The 21,369-nt window shown below is 43.4% G+C and overlaps 1 protein-coding gene across 1 annotated transcript in view; it reads right to left on the bottom strand.

Moving 5' to 3' along the window:
• Window positions 1-21,369, bottom strand: part of LOC139386133 (FRAS1-related extracellular matrix protein 2-like) — a 120,642-nt gene that overhangs the window by 61,355 nt on the left and 37,918 nt on the right. Inside the window, exon 5 of the mRNA XM_071131566.1 lies at window positions 1,154-1,300. Coding sequence (XP_070987667.1) covers window positions 1,154-1,300 — 147 coding nt within the window. The remainder of the gene's footprint in view (window positions 1-1,153; window positions 1,301-21,369) is intronic.

Raw genomic sequence — 21,369 nt, 5'->3', positions numbered from 1 at the left:
ATAAACCCTGTGTATAAACTTTGTGTTATAAAACTAAGGTTTACTGTTGTTACAAACCCTGTGTATAAACTTTGTGTTATAAACTAAGGTTTACTGTTGTTTTAAAGTTTACTGTTGTTACAAACCCTGTGTATAAACTTTGTGTTATAAAACTAAGGTTTACTGTTGTTTTAAACCCTGTGTATAAACGTTGTGTTATAAAACTAAGGTTTACTGTTGTTTTAAACCCTGTGTATAAACGTTGTGTTATAAAACTAAGGTTTACTGTTGTTTTAAACCCTGTGTATAAACGTTGTGTTATAAAACTAAGATTTACTGTTGTTTTAAACCCTGTGTATAAACGTTGTGTTATAAAACTAAGGTTTACTGTTGTTTTAAACCCTGTGTATAAATGTTGTGTTATAAACTAAGGTTTACTGTTGTTTTAAGGTTTACTGTTGTTTTAAACCCTGTGTATAAATGTTGTGTTATAAACTAAGGTTTACTGTTGTTTTAAGGTTTACTGTTGTTTTAAACCCTGTGTATAAACGTTGTGTTATAAAACTAAGGTTTACTGTCCCATCGTTTGTTGCACTGGGTTTACTTCAGTCCAGGACAGTAAAATTTAAGGAATCTAACTAACTCGGCGACAGCGGGCGTCTTTCTGATGACCACCAACTCTGCGTAACCTCTCCCATGAGCCCTTGCTGTCCCCAGGAGGGTTGGCTAAAAGGGTAAATCCTGCCCTGAGAAGAGGGGTCAGGGAAGAAAGGTTGTGACCTGTATGACCCTGAGGTTGTCTGTCCCTCCCCTGCTCTGTCTGAGTCAAGAGATTGACCCCCCGCTATTTTTGGTGTGCATCCCAAATGGCACTCTTCTATTTGTTCTCCAAGGCTATGTTCCAAATGGCACATAGAGTGCACTACTTTTGTCAGGACATCCATTAACATCCCTTTCCTTTAGAAAATGTGTGAATTGGACCAGGAGTGACAGTTGGCTAACTCAGCCATCTGCTACATGAACATGAAAGGCTGAAAAGCTGTGGAGCTTCCCTGGAGGGATAGAGCCAAGGATGTCATGATGATGTCTATGGATGTCCTGACTCTAATGGGAATAGAGTGACATTTGGGATCAATGTGTATAAGGATGTGTATAATAAGGTAGTTTGACTCACTGACGAAGGATGTCTCTCCCAGGTATCCTCGTCGTTTGAGGACCACCTCCAGGTACTTAGCCTCCTCGTCCAACACATAGTACTCTTTCTCCAGGGAGACCCAGGCCCAGTTCAGCCTGAACACCTGGTTCTTCAGCCTGTTGCCTCCTAAACACACACACATAGAGTCAGTAGTCTCAGAGAGGATCACTTAATAATGTGTCTTATGTGCCACTTAGCAGACAAGTGAATGACAGTACAGTGAGTACAGGAACACCCCCCCCCCCCCACACACATACACACATTTGGAAAACTTTATTAGAATCCACAGATTACATTATATTAGGTGCTAGTGTTGTTCTGTGCAGATGTTTGTGTTTGTAAACAACAAAAAAAATGAAGATCGACATGAGAGATAATTCATTCAGCAAAGACAACGGTAGCGTATGAGTTTCTGAACTCATTATTTGCACTTCAAAACATTTATAACGGAAAAGCTGTTTGTTTTCAGGACATGTTCCTATCTCAACATCTTGTCATTAGAATAATTACCTGGCGGTTTTATGGGTGCCTGTAGGACAGCTAGGCTGCCTGCCTATATTCGTTGGGAGGCATCAGTATCAGTACAAACACACGCTCATGCATGCACCCACACACAACCTCCCTGCCAGTATATTCAGTGGGAGGTATCAGTGCAGAAGAAGGTCTAATCGGCTTCATTGTAATTAAGAGATAAAGGTTAGTCTGTGTGTGTGTGTGTGTGTGTGTGTGTGTGTGTGTGTGTGTGTGTGTGTGTGTGTGTGTGTGTGTGTGTGTGTGTGTGTCAGGGTTGTTTTATCAGTCCTGTTTGAAGTGGAATTCAAAGCTCTGTATTCCTGGAGGACAGCACTGCCTGTTACCGTATCGACCACAGAGAGAGCGACACCACACACAGACATCAAACACACACAAAATGACAAGTCATAGCACGTAGGCGCTTACACACACACACACACACACACACACACACACACACAAGCATGAACGTGCATGCATTCAAGCACACACATACACACACACATACTATTGCCATTAACAGCAGGGTTATAACAGTGGCTCCAAGCCCCTCAGCCTAAACAGAAGAGTGTGAAATGAGGGATGATGGGAATGGAGTGAATGAAGGGAGAAAATGGAGAGGAGGGAGATGGAGGATTTCAGGGAGAGGAAGGATGAAGAGAGAAAAGAAAACGGAGGGGTGAAGAGGGAGACAGACCCAGGTGTTTCTACAGTACAGCTGGACAGCTGGCAGATGTGAGGTGGGAGGAATGAAAGAATGAAAGAGAGACCACAAGGAGGGTCTCAACCTGAGTCCCGAATGGCACCCTATCCCCTATATTCCTCAAATTCTCATTTGGACATCGAAGCCAGTTCCACTTCTTTTTTTATATTCTTCCCCTCTAATCAGGGACTGAATTAGGCCTGGGACACCAGGTGGGTGCAATTCATTATTAGGTCGAACAGAAAACCAGCAGTAGTCCCTATGGGCCCTGATCAAAATAAGTGCACTATATAGGGAATAAGGTGCATTTGGTACACATACTGAGGGTACTGTTCTGGGTTTACAGACAGCTGAGTCTGTTTGGGGTTGGCACCACTACTGAGGCCATAAACTCTCTCTCTCTCTCTCTCTCTCTCTCTCTCTCTCGCCCGCTCTCTCTCGCGCGCTCTCTCTCTCGCGCTCTCTCTCTGCCTCCATTCTGCCATCCCCCCACTGAGCCTACCCTCCCTCTCTCTTTCTCTCTCACCTCTCCTCCATTCTGCCCTCCCCCCACTGAGCCTACCCTCCCTCTCTCTTTCTCTCTCTCCTCTCCTCCATTCTGCCCTCCCCCCACTGAGCCTACCCTCCCTCTCTCTCTCCTCTCCACTCCTCCATTCTGCCCTCCCCCCACTGAGCCTACCCTCCCTCTCTCTTTCTCTCTCTCCTCTCCACTCCTCCATTCTGCCCTCCCCCCACTGAGCCTACCCTCCCTCTCTCTCTCCTCTCCACTCCTCCATTCTGCCCTCCCCCCACTGAGCCTACCCTCCCTCTCTCTTTCTCTCTCTCCTTTCCACTCCTCCATTCTGCCCTCCCCTATCCCCCAATGAGCCTCCCGTCCCTCTCTCTCTCTCTCTCTCTCTCTCTCTCTCTCTCTCTCTCTCCTCTCCTCTCCTCTCCTCCATTCTGCCCTCCCCCTTCCTCCACTGAGCCTACCCTCCCTCTCTCTCTCTCTCCTCTCCTCCATTCTGCCCTTCCCCTCTCCAGTTGTCATGGTCAGGAAATCTGTCATGTCCAGTCGACCTCTCTGCTATGTAGCCTTTTCTTTTTCAAGAGAGTGAAACCTACACATTCACAAGGGTGTTATTGTTTTATTGTGTGTGTACGTGTGTGTGTGTCATACCAGGTCCAGCAGAATAAACACACAGTAGAGGTCAGAATAAGAAGAGAGAAGAAGAAGAAACTGTAGTTCTTCGTTCACAACTAAACTCATTAGACACTTATTAACTCATCCTGATTCTGTCAAGAAGACTCTGCGGAAGAAAACATAACTATCATGAACCAACTCAGACGTCACTGCCTAAACCATGGAGTAAACTATACTGAACCACAACATGGCCAAAAGGACAAAGAGAGAGAACTGGAGGAGAGGAGACAAAACTCATCAGATCTGATTCTGTCAAGAAGACTCTGTGGCAGATGACTTTATCATGAACCAATGAACCAACTCAGACCTCACTGCTGCCTGAACCTCTACCTGTCTTCTTCTGAACAGAGAGAATAACGTGAAAATGACAAAGATACGGCTAAACTAACAGAGAAGATGAAGGTTAACAAAGTGAAGATGACAAAGGTACAGCTAAATAAAGTGGAGATGATGAGGATACGGCTGAACTAACTCAAGGGCTGACGGTTTTCTGGCTGATCCTCAAAGTCTGATTGTTTCCATGGTAATGGGTTCCGTCTACACGGTTCTAGGTGAAAGAGAACAGAGAAAACAGGGGTATCCTAGAATTACAACCCAGTGACAGCTGCTAATGGTTCGGTACTACAGTTGAATTCGGAAGTTTACATACACCTTAGCCAAGTACATGTAAACTCTGTTTTTCACAATTCCTGACATTTAATCCTAGTAAAAATTACCTGTTTTAGGTCAGTTAGGATCACCATTTTATTTTAAGAATGTGAAATGTCAGAATAATAGTAGAGAGAATGTTTTATTTCTTTCATCACATTCCCAGTGGGTCAGAGGTTTACATACACTCAATTAATATTTGGCAGCATTGCCTTTAAATTGTTTAACTTGGGTCAAACGTTTCGCATAGCCTTCCACAAGCTTCCCACAATAAGTTGGGTGAATTTTGACCCATTCCTCCTGACAGAGCTGGTGTAACTGAGTCAGGTTTGTAGGCCTGCTTGCTCGCAAACACGTTTTCAGTTCTGCCCACACATTTTCTATGGGATTGAGGTCAGGGCTTTGTGATGGCCACTCCAATACCTTGACTGTGTTGTCCTTAAGCCATTTGCAACAACTTTGGAAGTATGCTTGGGGTCATTGTCCATTTGGAAGACCCATTTGCGACCAAGCTCTAACTTCCTGACTGATGTCTTGAGATGTTGCTTCAATATATCCACATCATGTTCCTGCCTCATGATGCCATCTATTTTGTGAAGTGCACCAGTCCCTCCTGCAGCAAAGCACCCAACATGATGCTGCCACCCCCGTGCTTCACGGTTGGGATGGTGTTCTTCGGCTTGCAAGCGTCCCCCTTTTTCCTCCAAACATTGGTCATTGTAGCCAAACAGTTCTATTTTTGTTTCATCAAACCAGAGGACATTTCTCCAAAAAGTATGATCTTTGTCCCCATATGCAGTTGCAAACCGTAGTCTGTCTTTTTTTAAGGCGGTTTTGAAGCAGTGGCTTCTTCCTTGCTGAGCGGCCTTTCAGATTATGTCGATATAGGACTCGTTTTACCTGTTTCCTCCAGCATCTTCACAAGGTCATTTGCTGTTGTTCTGGGATTGATTTGCACTTTTCCCCACAAAGTATGTTCAACTCTAAGAGACAGAAGGCGTCTCCTTCCTGAGCGGTATGGCGGCTACGTGGTCCCATGGTGTTTATACTTGAGTACTATTGTTTGTACAGATGAACGTGGTACCTTCAGGCATTTGGAAATTGCTCCCAAGGATGAACCAGACTTGTGGAAGTCTACAAAAAAAATTCAGAGGTCTAGGCTGATTTCTTTTGATTTTTCCATGATGTCAAGCAAAGAGGCACTGAGTTTGAAGGTAGGCCTTGAAATATATCCACAGGTACACCTCCAATTGACTCAAATGATGTCAATTAGCCCATCAGAAGCTTCTAAAGCCATGACATCATTTTCTGGAATTTTCCAAGCTGTTTAAAGGCACAGTCAACTTAGTGTATGTGAACTTCTGACCCACTGGAATTGTGATACAGTGAATGATAAGTGACATAATCTGTCTGTAAACAATTTACTTGTAACAAAGTTACTTGTGTCATGCACAAAGTAGACGTTCTAACCGACTTGCCAAAACTATAGTTTGTTAACAAGAAATTTGTTTTAATGACTCCAACCTAAGTGTATGTAAACTTTCGACTTCAACTGTATATGAACATAAACCAAGCAACTACATCCCTGCCACCGGACCCATGTTTCCAGAGCCTGTCCATTCTCAGGAGTTAAGGCCATACTGGGAGTTGGGTCTAATCTCTCTCTCTACTTTAATAACTCCTGCAGGTAGGACGTCTGCTGGAGCGAAAAGAGCTTTTCCCCTGTGTGTGTTCTGCTTGACCCTGCTGGAACAGAGGGGTGTGTGTGTGTGTGTGTGTGTGTGTGTGTGTGTGTGTGTGTGTGTGTGTGTGTGTGTGTGTGTGTGTGTGTGTGTGTGTGTGTGTGTGTGTGTGTTAGATCTCTCTACCTTGTACTAGGGTTTAGAGGGAGAAGCTAGACCCATGCCACAGGTAAGCACAGTGTGTGTGATCTCTGAGTCGTGAAGTCTACTGGTCTTAATCACCTGGCCCTCTCCCACCACAGATCTCCCACCCATCTCTTTATGGAAAACTTCCACAAGGTCCTCATTTCCTTCCAGAACTCAGGAGAGTTGTGAAGGCTACTGGCCTTATCCCTACCACATGAATCACCCGGCTCTACCCCACCACAGCAGTCATAGACAACCACAGAAACTCTGCTACAAGCTCCTCGTTTCCTTCCAGAACTCCGTCAACAACCCGTAGAGTTACAGAACTATGCTAATAACCACGCACAGCTGTCGTAAGAGACTTCTAACCGACTAAAATGACATTAAGAGAAGACGGATCTTCCTAACTTCCTGGGTATGCTGGATTAAAGTTAGGATCTTGTTGTGGAAAGCTTGGCATCGTCTCTATGTTTACACAACATTGTTAATGTTAGCTTGATACACATCTGAGATGAGAGGAGATGAATAGTAACATTAAAGGCTTTGGGTTCCCTATAGTGTACTAAACTCAGCAAAAAAAGAAACATCCTCTCACTGTCAACTGGGTTTATTTTCAGCAAACTTAACTTGTAAATATTTGTATGAACATAAAAAGATTCAACAACTGAGACATAAACTGAACAAGTTCCACAGACATGTGACTAACATAAATGGAATAATGTGTCCCTGAACAAAGGGGGGGGGGGGGGGTCAAAATCAAAAGTAACAGTCAGTATCTGAGGTGGCCACCAGCTGCATTAAGTACTGCAGTACATCTCCTACTCATTGACTGCACCAGATTTGATTGTTCTTGCTGTGAGATGTTACCCCACTCTTCCACCAAGGCACCTGCAAGTTCCCGGACATTTCTGGGGGGAATGGCCCTAGCCCTCACCCTCCGATCCAACAGGTCCCAGATGTGCTCAATGGGATTGAGATCTGGGCTTTTCACTGGCCATGGCAGAACACTGACATTCCTGTCTTGCAGGAAATCACGCACAGAATGAGCAGTATTGCTGGTGGCATTGTCATGCTGGAGGGTCAGCAGGAAGGGTACCACATGAGGGAGGAGGATGTCTTCCCTGTAAGGCACAGCATTGAGATTGCCTGCAACGACAACAAGCTCAGTCTGATGATGCTGTGACACACCGCCCCAGACCATGATGGACCCTCCACCTCCAAATCGATCCCGCTCCAGAGTACAGGCGTAACGCTCATTCCTTCGACGATAAACGCGAATCCAACCATCACTCCTGGTGAGACAAAACCGTGACTCGTCAGTGAAGAGCACATTTTGCCAGTCCTATCTGGTTCAGCGACGGTGGGTTTGTGCCCATAGGCAACGTTGTTGCCGGTGATGTCTGGTAAGGACCTGCCTTACAACAGGCCTACAAGCCCTCAGTCCAGACTCTCTCAGGCTATTGCGAACAGTCTGAGCACTGATGGAGGGATTGTGCGTTCCTGGCGTAATTCAGGCAGTTGTTGTTGCCATCCTGTACCTGTCCCAGGTGTTCAGATGTACCAATCCTGTGCAGGTGTTGTTACACGTGGTCTGCCACTGCGAGGACGATCAGCTGTCCGTCATGGTTCCCTGTAGCTCTGTCTTAGGTGTCTCACAGTACGGACATTGCAATTTATTGCCCTGGACACATCTGCAGTCCTCATGCCTCCTTGCAGCATGCCTAAGGCACGTTCACACAGATGAGCAGGGACCCTGGGCATCTTTCTTTTGGTGTTTTTCAGAGTCAGTAGAAAGGCCTCATAGTGTCCTAAGTTTTCATTACTATGTGTCACGCCCTGACCTTAGAGCTTGTTATGTCTCTATTTTGGTTTGGTCAGGGTGTGATTTGGGTGGGCATTCTATGTTCCTTTTTCTATGTTTTTGTATTTCTTTGTTTTGTCCGGGTATGGTTCTCAATCAGACAGTTGTCTATTGTTGTCTGTGATTGGGAACCATACCTAGGTAGCTTTTTCCCACATGGTTTTTGTGGTTAGTTCATTTCTGTTTAGTGTTTTGCACCTTTCAGGACTGTTTCGGTGATTCCCTTTTGTTATTTTGTTATTAGTGTTCAGTTTTAATAAAGAAAGCATGAACACTTACCACGCTGCGCTTTGGTCCGATGATTCCTCTTCTTCAGACGACGAATACCGTTACACTATGATCTTAATTGACTAACGTCTGTAAGCTGTTAGTGTCTTAACGACCGTTCCACATGTGCATGTTCATGATTTATTTATGGTTCATTGAACAAGCAAGGGAAACCATGTTTAAACCCTTTACAATGAAGATCTGTGAAGTTATTTGGTTTTTACGATTTATCTTTGAAAGACAGGGTCCTGAAAAAGGGCCATTTATTTTTTTGCTGAGTTTACTTTTGTAGTGCACTATTAAGGGAACAGAGGTACAATTTGGGATGCACAGTTTGACTTCAGTGTCAGTTACCCACAGGGACGTCCTGAGACCATGTATAGGTATAATACCACACCAGTCTGCCTGTGCCCCGGTCATACGTCTCATTGTGAACATTACATGGTGGCATGATGTCTAATCATTTACATTACGCTGGAGACATAAACATTCACATCAAGCTAGGCTTTCTACATTATGCACTTTAAAGAAGACCTGCTTGGGATCAGGAATAGTAGCCAACGTGGAGAGGGAAAAATCCAAATATGTGCAATGCCTTCAGAAACATACTTTTGACATTCATAATTAATGACTCCGTGAATACATTCTTTATCATACGAGAGAGTCATCATCAGGTTTGGGAAGCCAAAATAACCCCACCACTGGTGCTTGTGTCAGGCAGCATAGAGGTGTGTTGGTGCAGGTAGCCAGAGGTCCATTTCCCTCCATAACGTTTCCTTTCTCAGTAATTAAGATAAGCAGGAGTTGAAGTAGGAACACTTCAAAGAGGCCCTAGAAAAACATCTCAGTTAATCTTTAACCGCTGCCCAGGGTCAATCTGCTGAGCTAGAGGTTGGTTGACTAAATTGGTTTCCCATATTCCTCCTCATTCCCAGCCAACGGATAAGCAGTCACTAGACACTTTTTTTCGAAAGTATACACCAGACTAAAAACCAAACTTAGCTAATGTCCTCTGTTGCCAGTTCCAGAGTAACTTTAGATTAGACTATTGATCTATGTACAGTGCATTCAGAAAGTATTCAGACCTTCAGTATTCAGACACCTTTTCTACATTTTGTTACGTTACAGCCTTATTCTAAAATGGATTTTTGGTTTTCCTCATCAATCTACACACAATGCCCCATAATGACAAAGCGAAAACAGGTTTTTAGAAATTGTAGCAAATTCATATTAAAAAAAAAACGTAAATAAATATTCAGACCCTTTGCTATGAGACTCGAAATTGAGCTCAGGTTCCATTGATCATCTTTGAGATGCTTCTACAACTTAATTGGAGTTCACCTGTGGTAAATTTAAATGACTGGACATGATTTGGAAAGGCACACACCTGTCTATATTAGGTCCCACCGTTGACAGTACATGTCAGAGGAAAAAACAAGCCATGAGGTCAACGGAATTGTCTGTAGAGCTCCGAGACAGGTTTTTGTCGAGGCACAGATCTGGGGAAGGGTACCAAAAATGTTTTGCAGCATTGAAGGTCCCTAAGAACACAGTGGCCTCCATCATTCTTAAATGGACGAATTTTGGAACCACCAACACTCTTCCTAGAGCAGGCAGCACGGCCAAACTGCTCAATCGTGGGAGAAGGGCCTTGGTCAGGGAGGTGACCAAGAACCTGATGGTCACTCTGACAGAGCTCCAGAGTTCCTCTGTGGAGATAGGAGAACCTTCTAGAAGGACAACCATCTCTGCAGCACTCCACCAATTAGGCCTTTATGGTGGAGAGGCCAGACGTTAACCACTCCTCAGTAATTATTATATATATATTTTTTTATGTAACTTTTATTTAACTATGCAAGTCAGTTAAGAACCAATTCTTATTTACAATGAGAACGACCCTGGGACAATTGTGTGCCGCCCAATCACAACCGGTTGTGATACAGCTTGTATTTGAACCAGGGTGTCTCTAGTGACACCTCTAGCACTGAGATGCAGTGCCTTAGACCACTGCGCCACTCGGGAGCAGTCTAAAAGGCACATGACAGCCTGCTTGGAGTTTTCCAAAAGGCACCTTAAGGACTCTCCAACCATGAGAAACAAGATTTTCTGGTTTTATGAAACCAAGATTGAACTCTTTGGCCTGAATTCTAAGTGTCACGTCTGGAGGAAACCTGGCACCATCCTTACAGTGAAGCATGGTGGTGTCAGCATCATGCTGTGGGGATATGTTTCAGTGGCAGGGACTGGGAGACCAGTCAGGATTGAGGGAAAGATGAACAGAGCAAAGTATAGAGAGATCCTTGATGAAAACCTGCTCCAGACCTCTCAAGACCTCAGACTGGGGAGAAGGTTCACCTTCCAACAGGACAACGACCCTAAGCACATAGCCAAGACAAACACAGGAGTGGCTTCGGGACAAGTCTCTGAATGTCCTTGAGTGACCAGCCAAGGTTTAAAACCAATCTAACATCTCTGGAGAGATCTGAACATAGCTGTGCAGCCATGCTCCCCATCCAACCTGACAGAGCTTGAGAGGATCTGCAGAGAAGAATGGGAGAACCCCCCCCCCCCCCCCCCCCCAAACAAAAAAAAATACAGGTGTGCCAAGCTTGCAGTGTCATACCCAAGAACACTTGAGGCTGTAATCGCTGCCAAAGGTGTTTCAACAAAGTACTGAGTAAAGGGTCTGAATACTTAGTTTGCAACAATATCTTAAAACCTGTTTTGCTTTGTCATTATGTGGTATTGTGTGTAGATTGATGAGGAATATATTTTTTTAAATCAATTTTACAATAAGGCTGTAAAGTAACAAAATGTGGAAAAAGTAAAGAGAACTGAAAACGTTTCGATCTGCACTGTAAATGGAGCCACACTGTGATCATTATAGAGGGACGGTCATGTTAATTGAAAAGAAATGAGATTAAATGAGTTAATTCACCTATTCTTCCATGTCACTCTAGCTGTATTGTTGATACCAAGGTGTGTCAGCGTGAAGCCGTCATCGTGGTATTGTACTGTTAACAGTAACTGTATTGGGCTGTGTTGTAATGGACAGGAGAACTCTGTGAGGGAGGCCAGTTAATATAGGCGGCTGACCTGAGTTGTGCCACTGCCAACTTTGTGCCCTTGTCTCCCACACAGACTCTCTCTCTCTCTCTCTCTCGATCTCTCTCTCTGTCCTTGTCTCTTGTCTCCACACACAGCAGACGGTCCTTATTTGGTCACCCTGGGGGAGCTGGGGGCCAGGATGCCCGACGGGTCACTCCACTATCTCTCTCTCTCTCTCTCTCTCTCTCTCTCTCTCTCTCTCTCTCTCTCTCTCTCTCTCTCTCTCACCAGCCGGCAGGCAGGTCCTCCTTCACTCAGTCATCCTATATACACTAAGATGTTTACCTCGAGTGAGTAATGGACCCTGGTCTAAAGTATTGCACTATCTAAAGGGAATAGGGGGCCATTTGGGCCATCACCAAGCTCTGAGGACATCACTCTCTGTTACATTCATTATCATGCTCCACTGTTTAAAACTCCCATTACTCTGAGGACATCACTCTCTGTTACATTCATTATCATGCTATACTGTTTAAAACTCCCATTACTCTGAGGACATCACTCTCTGTTACATTCATTATCATGCTCCACTGTTTAAAACTCCCATTACTCTGAGGACATCACTCTCTGTTACATTCATTATCATGCTCCACTGTTTAAAACTCCCATTACTCTGAGGACATCACTCTCTGTTACATTCATTATCATGCTCCACTGTTTAAAACTCCCATTACTCTGAGGACATCACTCTCTGTTACATTCATTATCATGCTCCACTGTTTAAAACTCCCATTACTCTAAGGACATCACTCTCTGTTACATTCATTATCATGCTCCACTGTTTAAAACTCCCATTACTCTGAGGACATCACTCTCTGTTACATTCATTATCATGCTCCACTGTTTAAAACTCCCATTACTCTGAGGACATCACTCTCTGTTACATTCATTATCATGCTCCACTGTTTAAAACTCCCATTACTCTGAGGACATCACTCTCTGTTACATTCATTATCATGCTCCACTGTTTAAAACTCCCATTACTCTAAGGACATCACTCTCTGTTACATTCATTATCATGCTCCACTGTTTAAAACTCCCATTACTCTGAGGACATCACTCTCTGTTACATTCATTATCATGCTAAAACTCCCATTACAGAGGATCCTACTGCTGAAGGAGAGAGATGCAGAAAGAGTGAGAGATGCAGTCTAATCAGACTAAACTCTATATAAGCAGTAGCGAGAGAGGAGGAGGAGGTAGAAGAGGAGGATAGGGGTTGAATTAGAGAGGAGGTGGGTATGGGCTGAGAGATTTACTGCTAATCTGTTTTCACTGTTCACTAGCACAGCCGTTCCCAACCTTTTCCTATCCAGGTGCCACCGGATCACTGTCAAAAGCTTGAGGACCACCATGCGTTGAATCAGAGATTCTGTTTTACATAAGTCACATGCATCATTGAATGAGGTCAGATTAAAGAGCTATTATGTTATGTTTATTAGACAATTGTGAACAAAGGCTACATATCCTTAACCGTTGTCCACAGGCAGGACTAAAATACCTTAACCCTTGGTCACTAGCTTTAACTCTTTAACCCTTGGGCTTATAGGCTTTCCGAGCGTAGGACAGACATAAATCAGACATAAATCTGGATTTGCGTCTGGACTATTTTGACATTTTAGTCATTCAAGAGGACACTCTGGCCTTTGGTACAGAGGTAACTCTGAGTGACACTTTTTCCATTTGATTTGAAAAAGTTGCAAAAAAAGGCACGACCTGTTTCTTAAGGTACAAACAAATTCACCATTGGAATCCAATGAGAAACGTAAGAAACAGGAATTTTCATTTACCAGAAAATCTACCTCAGATTTCTTGAAAAACATCTAAATTAAACCTCTCAAACAACAACATCTTGCCTCTGACTGTTGATGTTGTTTGAGAAGCTCAAAGCACCCATCTTTTCCTGTCCTCTCACACTCTTCTTTGATTCCAGATTGCACTACAAGGTTGTTGTGGAAACCACTTCTTCCTGGGTCACAAAGGCAGGAGCCCCTCTCTTTAGGGGGAGGCAGGGAGGAAGCAGGGGGAGGCAGGGGAGAGGCAGGAGCCCTTCTCTTTAAAGGAGGAATTGCCAAGCTTTGATTTCAGATGGGGCTCCTTTATTTGAATCCCAGGGAAAAGAGAGGGAAGAGGGGGGAGACTAGAGGGAGAATAGCATGGGGGATTGCGGGGAAATACAGTGTGTCCAACATGAGTTAAAATTATATTTGAAATCTTTCAAATACTTTGAGTGTTTGCTCTAGCCTTCCTGGAGTGTCAAACTGTAAACCTACAAGGAGGTTTACAGTTTTCAGGATTTTCTGTTGCTCAATTGTGCCAGGCAAGCTCAATCAAGCACAGATACATTTTTTGAAATCATTTCAAATAGTATTTGAACCCAAGTCTGGTCCTGGGAGTCTGCTGCTCCATGCTCCAGCTACCTCACTGATGACACCATTCACCACACACTGGATAAACTCTCCTACACAATGGGTAGAGGAATACATGCTATGGAGAGTGTTAAGTAAATACTCCACTCTCGAGTTATCCAGAGCAACTTACAGTAATGAGTGCATACATTTTTGTACTGGTCTCCCGTGGGAATGAAACCCACAACCCTGGCGTTGCAAGCCAACTGAGCCACGCGTTAGCCTCGGACGTCCAGGCTTTGCTTAGTTCAGTCAATGTGACTGAAACTGCTCTCTAGTCAGTTTTCCAGGATTGAATGAGATGAGAAATATTATGAAAAGCATATAAAAATAAGTCAAATAGGCTGATTTCATATAAGTATGGATGAGAAACCAGTAGAAAACGTTTCCCTAAACATGCAGCACAATCTGCTAAAGTATCCTGTATGTTTAACCTTAAGGTACTTTGGTAAAGGACAATGCGTTCAATGTGACTGGAAATGTGCACATACAGTGGGGCAAAAAAGTATTTAGTCAGCCACCAAATGTGCAAGTTCTCCAACTTAAAAAGATGAGAGAGGCCTGTAATTTTCATCATAGGTAAACTTAAACTATGACAGACAAAATGAGAAAAAAAATCCAGAAAATCACATTGTAGGATTTTTTATGAATTTATTTGCAAATTATGGTGGAAAATAAGTATTTGGTCACCTACAAACAAGCAAGATTTCTGGCTCTCACAGACCTGTAACTTCTTCTTTAAGAGACCCCACTGTCCTCCACTCGCTACCTGTATTAATGGCACCTGTTTGAACTTGTTATCAGTATAAAAGACACCTGTCCACAACCTCAAACAGTCACACTCCAAACTCCACTATGGCCAAGACCAAAGAGCTGTCAAAGGACACCAGAAACAAAATTGTAGACCTGCACCAGGCTAGGAAGACTGAATCTGCAATAGGTAAGCAGCTTGGTTTGAAGAAATCAACTGTGGGAGCAATTATTAGGAAATGGAAGACATACAAGACCACTGATAATCTCCCTCGATCTGGGACTCCACGCAAGATCTCACCCCGTGGGGTCAAAATGATCACAAGAACGGTGAGCAAAAATCCCAGAACCACACGGGGGGACCTAGTGAATGACCTGCAGAGAGCTGGGACCAAAGTAACAAAGCCTACCATCAGTAACACACTACGCCGCCAGGGACTCAAATCCTGCAGTGCCAGATGTGTCCTCCTGCTTAAGCCAGTACATGTCCAGGCCCGTCTGAAGTTTGCTAGAGAGTATTTGGATGATCCAGAAGAGGATTGGGAGAATGTCATATGGTCAGATGAAACCAAAATATAACTTTTTGGTAAAAACTCAACTCGTCGTGTTAGGAGGACAAATAATGCTGAGTTGCATCCAAAGAACACCATACCTACTGTGAAGCAAGGAGGTGGAAACATCATGCTTTGGGGGTGTTTTTTCTGCAAATGGACCAGGACGACTGATCCGTGTAAAGAAAAGAATGAATGGGGCCATGTATCGTGAGATTTTGAGTGAAAACCTCCTTCCATCAGCAAGGGCATTGAAGATGAAACGTGGCTGGGTCTTTCAGCATGACAATGATCCCAAACACACCGCCCAGGCAACGAAGGAGTGGCTTCGTAAGAAGCATTTCAAGGTCCTGGAGTGGCCTAGCCAGTATCCAGATCTCAACCCCATAGAAAATCTTTGGAGGGAGTTGAAAGTCCGTGTTGCCCAGCAACAGCCCCAAAACATCACTGCTCTAGAGGAGTTCTGCATGGAGGAATGGGCCAAAATACCAGCAACAGTGTGTGAAAACCTTGTGAAGACTTACAGAAAACGTTTGACCTCTGTCATTGCCAACAAAGGGTATATAACAAAGTATTGAGATAAACTTTTGTTATTGACCAAATACTTATTTTCCACCATAATTTGCAAATAAATACCAAAATACCAGCAACAGTGTGTGAAAACCTTGTGAATACTTACAGAAAACGTTTGACCTCTGTCATTGCCAACAAAGGGTATATAACAAAGTATTGAGATAAACTTTTGTTATTGACCAAATACTTATTTTCCACCATAATTTGCAAATAAATTCATTAAAAATCCTACAATGTGATTTTCAGGATTTTTTCCCCCTCATTTTGTCTGTCATAGTTGAAGTGTACCTAAGATGAAAATTACAGGCCTCTCTCATCTTTTTAAGTGGGAGAACTTGCACAATTGGTGGCTGACTAAATATTTTTTTGCCCCACTGTATAACCTGAAACCTACAACCTGATTTTGGAGAAAATTACCTGGAAAGATTTCTACTACCAAAGATTCTTATTTCCAAGGTCTATACAGCAAATGTTCTGGCAAACCAACAACCAGCAAAATAAGCACAAGAAAAATAATTTATTAATAGTGAAACTTAGCAAAAACAATAAACTAATAATGAAACGTGACGACAATGGAGTGCTGACAAACAACTACCCATAAACAAAATACAATATCCCACAACCCACAGGTGGAAAAAAGGCTACGTAAATATGATCCCCAATTAGAGTCAACAATTACCAGCTGCCTCTAATTGGGAATCATACAAAATCACCAACATGGAAAAACAAAACTAGAACCCCACATAGAAATAATAAACTAGACTAACCCCCCAGTCACGCCCTGACCTATTCCACCATAGAAAATAAGGACTCTCTATGGTCAGGACGTGACAAACCTAGAACTGAGTGAGTAATGTTTAGTCTGAAGCTGCTTTTAAAGCCAAGAAGAAAAATGAATTACAATGATATATTTGACTTTATAAGGACTGAATGCTAAGTTAAGGCTACCAAGCTTGCTAGGACAGAACAGATCAGATCAATTAGCACTGAGGTGTGAAGGTGTCAAAGCCCAACAATGGCAGCAGAGTTTCACAGCCTCCCCCACCCATATGCAGAGACCTTTGAAGCCCCCTCCATCTGTCATTAGAATACAGTACCCCTGGATTCATCTCTATTTTGAACTGATATGCAGCCGGACACTTCAAGTGTAAATTACCTCAATAAGAAACAATATTGTTGCTTTGATCACATCAGAAGATATCCTCCCCACAATCTCCAAAATACAACCGCCACGGGACAACTTTGTTTGGACGTTGTAAAGGACCATTTGCGGAAACTGAAGAAATTACCTCCTTTTCCATGTGAAAAAAAAACGGTGAACAGAGACTTGCTAACTACTTAGCTAGCTAGCTGGAATTTTCTACAAGGGATCTGCCTCCCGAAAAAAGCTTTTCCAAAGTGGGTGTTACACCTACTCCCGTTGCCTGCTGCACTGCTGCTTGGATTCCACCTGGCGATCTGTTCACCGTCTGCCCTGGCCTGTCTCCCCCTGTCTGGTACAGGTACCCCCGCCACACTCCCCCCTCTCTCCCGAGCTTTCGCTAGCCTCCAGCACATACGCACTGTTGGGGTGAGTGACTCTGAACTTACAATGGCTAGCCCCAAGTAGTTATACATTTTTTTTATTGTGCTTTATGCTATTTGCCTCATGACTCCTTTGTGCTTTGTTGACTATGAACTTTCTTGTTTACCCATCCGTGCGACAGACTATGTTTGTTCCCACACTCGGGACTCTGACTCTCTATTGGTCACACGGACTCTTGGCCTCCCATCCTATTCTAATCACCTCTCGCCAGCTTTGTATTTATGTTATCTGATGATATTGCTGTGCCATCTAATGCACATTCAAATGTCATAAATCAAAACTGCAGAGCTCTCACTGCCCTCTGCTGTGCCCTGATTGTAATACTGCTGATTATATCTTGAAATGTGCATGTACACCCTGGCCCATCTACTGTTACTAGCCCCAATCCTGACTTGTGCTGTGATTTCTGCTCTAGTAAAAGCCTGGGTTTTCTGCACGTTAACACTAGAAGTTTATTACCTAAATTTGATCAATAGAAAGTGTGGGTTCACAACTCCAATCCAGATGTGTTGGTCATTACTGAGATGTGATTAAGAAAGAGTGTTTTGAACACTGATGTTAACCTTTCTGGGTATAACCTTTTTTGGCAAGACAGATCTTCCAAAGATGGTGGAGTAGCAATATTTACAAAGAAATACCTTCATTGCTCATTTGTCTCCACCAAGTCTATCCCCAAACAATTTGATTTGCTGGTTTTAAGCATTACACTTTCAAATAACCTTTTGTTGACTGTTGCTGGGTGCTATCATCCACCATCAGTACCAGCCTGTACCCTAAATGTCCTAAGCTCTCTCCTGGCCCCTTACACTAAGTATGAATTTGTCCTGCTACGTGACCTAAACTAGGACATGCTAAAACCACCAAGTCCTAAAGCAATGGGAATCCCTCAATATTTCTAAGATTATTACCAATCCCACAAGGTATGACTCCAAACACACAGAAAAAGCTACTCTCCTTGATGTTATCCTCACAAATAATCCTGATAAGTATCCGTCTGTTGTTTTTGGTAATGACCTTAGTGATCACTGTTTTACAGTCTGAGTTCGTAATGGCTGCTCAGTGAAACGACCTGTCCTGATTTGTCATAGACGCTTGCTAAAAAACTTGAATGACCAAGCCTTCCTTCATTACCTGGCCTCTGTAAATTGGTATAGAATCAGCTTGATCCCCTATGTTGAAGACACTTGAATCTTCTTTTTTGATATTTTCAGAGGTATTGTTAAGAAACCATAAAGAAAATGAGAATTAAACAGGTCCAGCCCCTGGTCCGACCATGATCTGGCAGAGTTACTCCACCTCAAGAATTCCATTTTGCGAAAGGCTCGGCACACGCATTCAGGCAAATGAGAAATAAGTGCACTCAGGCTATCTGGAAGGCCAAAGTTAGTTACTTTGAGGTGCAGTTCCCTCTCTGTGTGTCTAACCCCAAGAAGTTCTGGAAAACGGTTAAAGATCTGGAGAATAAACCCTCCTCTTCACAGCTGCCCATGTCCCTTAAAGTTGATGATGTGGTTGTTACTGACAAGGAGCACATGGTTGAGCTCTTTAGTCACCACTTCATTAAGTCAGGATTCCTATTTGACTCAGCCATGCCTCCTTGCCCGTCCAACATTCCCTCATCTCCCACTCCTCCTAATGCGACTATCCCCGATGCTCTTCCACCTTTTCCCCCTGCCCTGCTACAAAGTTTCTCCCTGCAGGCGGTCACTGAGTCTGAGGTGCTGAACGAGCTCCTTAAACTTGATGGTTTAGACCCTTTCTTCTTTAAGGTTGCTGCCCCTATTATCGCCAAGCCTATCTCTGACCTTTTTTACCTTTCTCTCCTCTCTGGGGAGGTTCCTTTTGCCTAGAAGGCAGCCACGGTGCATCCTTTATTTAAAGGGGGAGATCAAGCTGATCCTAACTGTTATAGGATAATTCTATTTTGTCCTGTTTATCAAAAGTGTTGGAAAAACAATAATCAACTGAAAGGCTTTCTTGATGTCTATAGTATTCTCTCTCGTATACAATCTGGTTTCCGCACAGGTTATGGATGTGTCACTGCAACCTTAAAGGTCTTAAATGATGTCACCATTGCCCTTGATTCTAAACAATGTTGTGCTTCTATTTTTATTGACATGGCCAAAGCTTTTGATACGGTAGACCATTCCATTCTTGTGGGCCGGCTAAGGAGTATTGGTGTCTGAGGGGTCTTTGTCCTGGTTTGTAACTACCTCTCTCAAAGAGTGCAGTGTGTAAAGTCAGAAAATCTGCTGTCTCAGCCACTGCCTGTCACCAAGGGAGTACCCAAAGGCTCAACCCTAGGCCCCACTATCTTCTCAATTTACATCAACAACATAGCTCAGACAGTAGGAAGCTCTCTCATCCATTAATATGCAGATGATACAGTCTAATACTCAGTGGCCCCTCCCCGGATTGTGTGTTAAATGCTCTACAACAAAGCTTTCTTAGTGTCCAACAAGCTTTCTCTACCCTTAATCTTGTTCTGAACATCTCCAAAACAAAGGTCATGTGGTTTGGTAAGAAGAATGCCCCTCTTCCCACCGGTGTGATTACTACCTCTGAGGGTTTAGAGCTTGAGTTAGTCACATCATACAAGTACTTGAGAGTATGGCTAGATGGTACACTGTCCTTCTCTCAGCACATATTAAAGCTGCAGGCTAAATGTAATCTAGACTTGGTTTCCTCTATCGTAATCGCTCCTCTTTCACCCCAGCTGCCAAACTAACCCTGATTCAGATGACCATTCTACCCATGCTAGATTATAGAGATGTAATTTATAGATCAGCAGGTAAAGGTGCTCTGGAGCGGCTAGATGTTCTTTACCATTCTTCCATCAGATTTGCCACCAATGCTCCTTATAGGACACATCACTGCACTCTATTCTCCTCTGTAAACTGGTCATCTCTGTATACCCGTCGCAAGGCCCACTGGTTGATGCTTATTTATAAAACCCTCTTAGGCCTCACTCCCCACTATATGAGATACCTACTGCAGCCCTCATCCTCCACATACAACACCCATTCTGCCAGTCACATTCTGTTAAAGGTCCCCAAAGCACACACATCCCTGGGTCACTCCTCTTTTCAGTTCACTGCAGCAAGCGACTGGAACGAGCAACAACAAACACTCAAACTGGACAGTTTTATCTCCATCCCTTCATTCAAAGACTCAATCATGGACACTCTTACTGACAGTTGTGGTTGTGTGGTATGATGTATTGTTGTCTCTACTTTCTTGCACTTTGTGTTGTCTGTGCCAAATAATGTTTGTACCATGTTTTGTGCTGCTACAATGTTGTGCTGCTACCATGTTGTGCTGTTGCCATGTTGTGATGCTACCATGTTGTTGTAATGTTGTGATGCTACCATGTTGTTGTAATGTTGTGTTGCTGCCATGCTGTGTTGTTATTTTAGGTCTCTCTTTAGGTAGTGTTGTGGTGTCTCTCTTGACGTGATGTGTGTTTTGTCCTATATTTTAATTGTATTTTTAATCCCAGCCCCCGTCCCCGCAGGAGGCCTTTTGCCTTTTGGTAGACCATCATTGTAAAGAAGACGTTGTTCTTAACTGACTTGCCTAGTTAAATAAAGGTTAAATAAATAAATAATAAATAAATATAAAAACCCTGCATGGCTTTTACACATAATCCCATTAGTCCTGCTCCACAGCTGCAGCTGTCTCAAATGAAACACTATTCCCTTTATAGTGAACCTCTTTTGACCATTGCCCATAGGACTCTGGTCATAAGTAGTGCACTATATACGGAATAGGGTACAATTTGGGACACACCCTAGCTCTCATAGCAGGTTATACAGAACACCTTTTGGATAAGACAGCCACTCCACACTGCAGACTGCAGATGATTGGGTCTGTCGAGAGACATCCAGACCAGACTGGTCCAGACCAGACCAGGGGCACAGTGTGTCCTGCCAAGCCCCAAGGTCAGGGCTGATCCCTGGCCAAACCCAACCCATCATTTTGGTCTGTTTTATCCTTTACAGCTGCAGGATTAAATCCTTCAGACTTGGGTGGGCACGAGATATTCAACAAAGTTCTCCTTCTTTCTCTCTCTCCTTCTTTCTTCTTGGGTTTCCTCTTACAAAGCTAATGTTACCTGAACAAAAATATAGAAAGTGTTGGTCCCATGTTTCAAGAGCTGAAATAAAATATTCCAGAA

The sequence above is a fragment of the Oncorhynchus clarkii genome, chromosome 27, assembly GCF_045791955.1.
Source record: "Oncorhynchus clarkii lewisi isolate Uvic-CL-2024 chromosome 27, UVic_Ocla_1.0, whole genome shotgun sequence".
In the NCBI taxonomy this organism is placed as follows: domain Eukaryota; kingdom Metazoa; phylum Chordata; class Actinopteri; order Salmoniformes; family Salmonidae; genus Oncorhynchus; species Oncorhynchus clarkii.
The sequence above is the reverse complement of the archived record's forward strand: the minus strand, read 5'-3'. Positions and strand labels throughout refer to the sequence as shown.